We start from the raw sequence: 3503 nt of genomic DNA on the forward strand, positions 1-3503 counted from the left end.
ATACAAAGCAATCCAATTAAGGAGTGGAAGAACCTTGGTAAATGACAAAGAAACTAACAAGAGGCCAGCTGAGAATGATGAGGCCAGCAGCAAGGAAGAAGTGACACTTAAGGAGAAGGACCAAGAAAAGCTCAGAGAGAAACAGGAATAGCCACAAGCTTCAAAGAAGGGAAAGCAAATCATGGAGGAGCAATCACAAGAACAGAGGAAGATAGTGAAGACTTACACCCTCCTCTGCCATATCCTCAAAGATTTCACAAGGAGATCAAAGACCAACAATTTTCCAAGTTCCTAGAAGTTTTTAAGAAGCTGGAAATTAATATTTTCCTTGCTGAAGCATTGGAGCAGATGCCTTTGTATGCAAAACTCCTAAAGGAGCTTATCAACAAGAAGAGAAGATGGAATGAAAAAGAGACAGTAATCTTGACCCAAGAATGCAGTGTTGTCATCCAAAGAGGTCTTCCACCAAAGCTCAAAGATCCAAGAAGCTTCATCCTATCTTGCACTATAGGCAACAGAACATTGGACAAAGCCCTCTATGATCTAGGAGCCAGCATCAACTTGATGCCTCTCTCACTAATGAAGCAGCTTGCAATAGAGGAACTCAGGCCAACTAGAAGTCACTTCAAATGGCAGATCGGTCACTCAAGATACCTAATAGAGTGGTGGAGAATTTGTTAATGAAGGTTGGAGAATTCATCTTCCCTGCTGACTTTGTCATTCTAGACATGGAAGAAGAAGGACATAACTCAATTATCTTGGGTAGACCTTTCTTGGCCATAGCAAGGGCTATTATAGATGTAGAGAAAGGTGAAATGATCCTCAGGATGCATGATGAGCAAATGATCATCAATGTCTTCAAAGCTATGGAACACCCCCCTGAGAAAGCACAGCACATGAGAGTGGAAATGATAGAAGATTTGGTGGAGAAAGTGATTGAAGCAACCATTCAGGAAGAACAAGGAGGAAAGATGGAAGCAGCTCAGGATGCCTCAAAGGAACAAGTGACTGAAAGCTCTTCTGAAAACAAAACAGAGGAGAAGCCAATCCAAGAATTGAAACCTCTTCCTCCACACCTTAAATATGCATTCCTTGGTACAGCAGATAACTTCACAGTAATCATCAACTCCACCTTGAATGAAGAAGAAGAAGGAAAACTCCTAGCTGTATTGAGAGTTAGCAAAGGTGCATTAGGGTGGACCATTAATGACTTGAATGGCATAAGCCCTGCCATATGCATGCACAAAATACTTTTGGAGGACAATTCCAAACTAGTGGCTCAACCTCAGAGAAGGCTAAACCCCACAATAAAAGAAGTTGTTCAGAAAAAAGTAATGAAGTTATGGAATGCAGGGATCATCTATCCTATATCTGACAGCTCATGGATAAGCCCAATTCAAGTGGTGCCAAAGAAAGATGGAATGACTGTCATTGTTAATGAGAAAAACGAGCTCATTCCCACTAGAACCGTGACAGGATGGAGGATGTGTATTGACTACAGGAGGCTGAACGATGCCACACGCAAAGATCACTTTCCCCTCCCTTTCATTGACCAAACACTTGAAAGGCTAGCCGGCCATGCATATTACTATTTTCTTGATGGATATTCTGGCTATAATCAAATAGTAGTTGACCCCATAGATCAAGAGAAGACATCTTTCACCTGCCCCTTTGGAGTCTTTGCATATAGAAGGATGCCATTTGGATTGTGTAATGCTCCAGCTACATTTCAAATATGCATGCTATCAATCTTCTCAGACATGGTAGAAAAATATATTGAAGTGTTCATGGATGATTTCTCTATTTTTGGTGACACTTTCAATGCTTGCTTACATCATCTTACCCTAGTCTTGAAACGGTGCCAAGAAACCAATTTGGTTTTAAATTGGGAAAAATGCCATTTTATGGTACCTGAAGGAATTGTTCTTAGTCACAAAGTTTCAAGAAATGGTATAGAAGTTGACAAGGCAAAGGTAGAAATCATAGAGAAACTTCCTTCGCCAACTAATGTGAGAGCTGTTAGAAGTTTCTTAGGACATGCTGGATTCTATAGAAGATTCATCAAGGATTTTTCAAAAATAGCCAACCCACTGAGCAATTTGCTGGTGGTTGATAATCCCTTTGTTTTTTATGAAAGCTGTAAGCATTCCATTGAAACTTTAAAAACCAAACTCACAACAGCACTAATCATCACACCCCCACATTGGGAATTACCTTTTGAACTCATGTGTGATGCAAGTGACCTTGCAATTGGTGCTGTGTTGGGACAAAGAAAGGACAATTTACACCATGTCATTTATTATGCAAGCAAAGTATTGAATGAAGCTCAGAAAAATTAGACCACAACAGAGAAGGAATTGTTGGCTGTGGTTTATGTATTTGATAAGTTTAGATCATACTTGATTGGATCTAAGATTGTAGTTTATACTGACCATGCTGCCCTTAAGTATTTGATGTCAAAACAGGACGCCAAACCAAGACTTATCAGATGGATATTACTCCTACAAGAGTTTGACATTGAAATCAAGGATAGGAAAGGGAGTGAAAATCAAGTTGCTGATCATTTATCAAGGCTACCACAAGAAACAAATCAAGAAGCTTCACATCCAGTGAACGAAAGTTTTCCAGATGAACACCTTTTACAAATTCAGCAAGCCCCCTGGTTTGCAGATATTGCAAATTACAAAGTTGAAAGGAGGATTCCCCAAGAATTCACCAAGTAACAAGTGAAGAAGCTGGTCAATGAGGCCAAGAAATTCTTATGGGATGAACCATTCTTATTCAGGAGGTGTCCAGATGGAATGATTAGGAAATGTGTTCCTGAGAGTGAGATGAGAGACATACTGTGGCATTGTCATGGCTCAGCTTATGGTGGATATTTTAGGCCAGAAAGAACAGCAGCCAAAGTACTTCAAAGCAGATTTTATTGGCCAACCATATTCAAGGATTCTAGAGAGTTTGTTCATCAATGCAATGAGTGCCAAAGAGTTGGAGGATTAACAAGAATGAATGAGATGCCTCAGAACTACATCCTGGAGGTAGAACTCTTTGATCTTTAGGGCATAGATTTTATGGGCCCTTTTCCACCTTCGTATTCCTTCAAATACATACTTGTAGCAGTAGAGTATGTCTCAAAGTGGGTGGAAGCCATAGCAACAACCACATGTGATGCATAAATTGTCCTTTAATTCCTTAAGAAGCATATTTTTACTAGATATGGAGTGCCTAATGATCTTGTCAGTGATGGTGGTAGTCATTTTTGCAATAAACAGATGGAGAAACTACTTCATAAAGTAGCCACACCATATCACCCACAGACCAATGGCCAAGCAGAGCTTGCAAATAGGGAGTTGAAGAGAATTTTGGAGAAGACAGTGGGGAACACAAGAAAGGATTGGGAAAATTAGAAAATGCTCTCTGGGCATACAGAACAGCCTTCAAAACTCCTATTGGAAAGTCTCATTTTCAGTTATTATATGGCAAGTCTTGTCATCTCCCTATAG

General features: G+C 39.9%; 1 protein-coding gene across 1 annotated transcript; it reads left to right on the forward strand.

Annotated features, from left to right (window-relative positions):
* The first annotated feature begins 629 nt into the window (after positions 1-629).
* Positions 630-2723, forward strand: LOC148556213 (uncharacterized). Its single transcript, XM_088490684.1, has 2 exons — positions 630-1763; positions 2466-2723. The coding sequence occupies exons 1-2, from the start codon at positions 630-632 to the stop codon at positions 2721-2723; spliced, it is 1392 nt and encodes a 463-aa protein (XP_088346810.1).
* The last annotated feature ends 780 nt before the right edge of the window (positions 2724-3503 follow it).

The sequence above is a fragment of the Arachis ipaensis genome, chromosome B6, assembly GCF_059453495.1.
Source record: "Arachis ipaensis isolate K30076 ecotype BB chromosome B6, ASM5945349v1, whole genome shotgun sequence".
NCBI lineage: Eukaryota > Viridiplantae > Streptophyta > Magnoliopsida > Fabales > Fabaceae > Arachis > Arachis ipaensis.

What these genes read in the sequence shown, in the direction of transcription:
- LOC148556213 (XM_088490684.1), top strand. Translation starts at nt 630, where the DNA reads ATGGCAGATCGGTCACTCAAGATACCTAATAGAGTGGTGGAGAATTTG. An exon ending in TATCAATCTTCTCAGACATG is followed by an intron (nt 1,764 to 2,465) that starts GTAGAAAAATAT and finishes ATGTCAAAACAG; the next exon opens with GACGCCAAACCAAGACTTAT.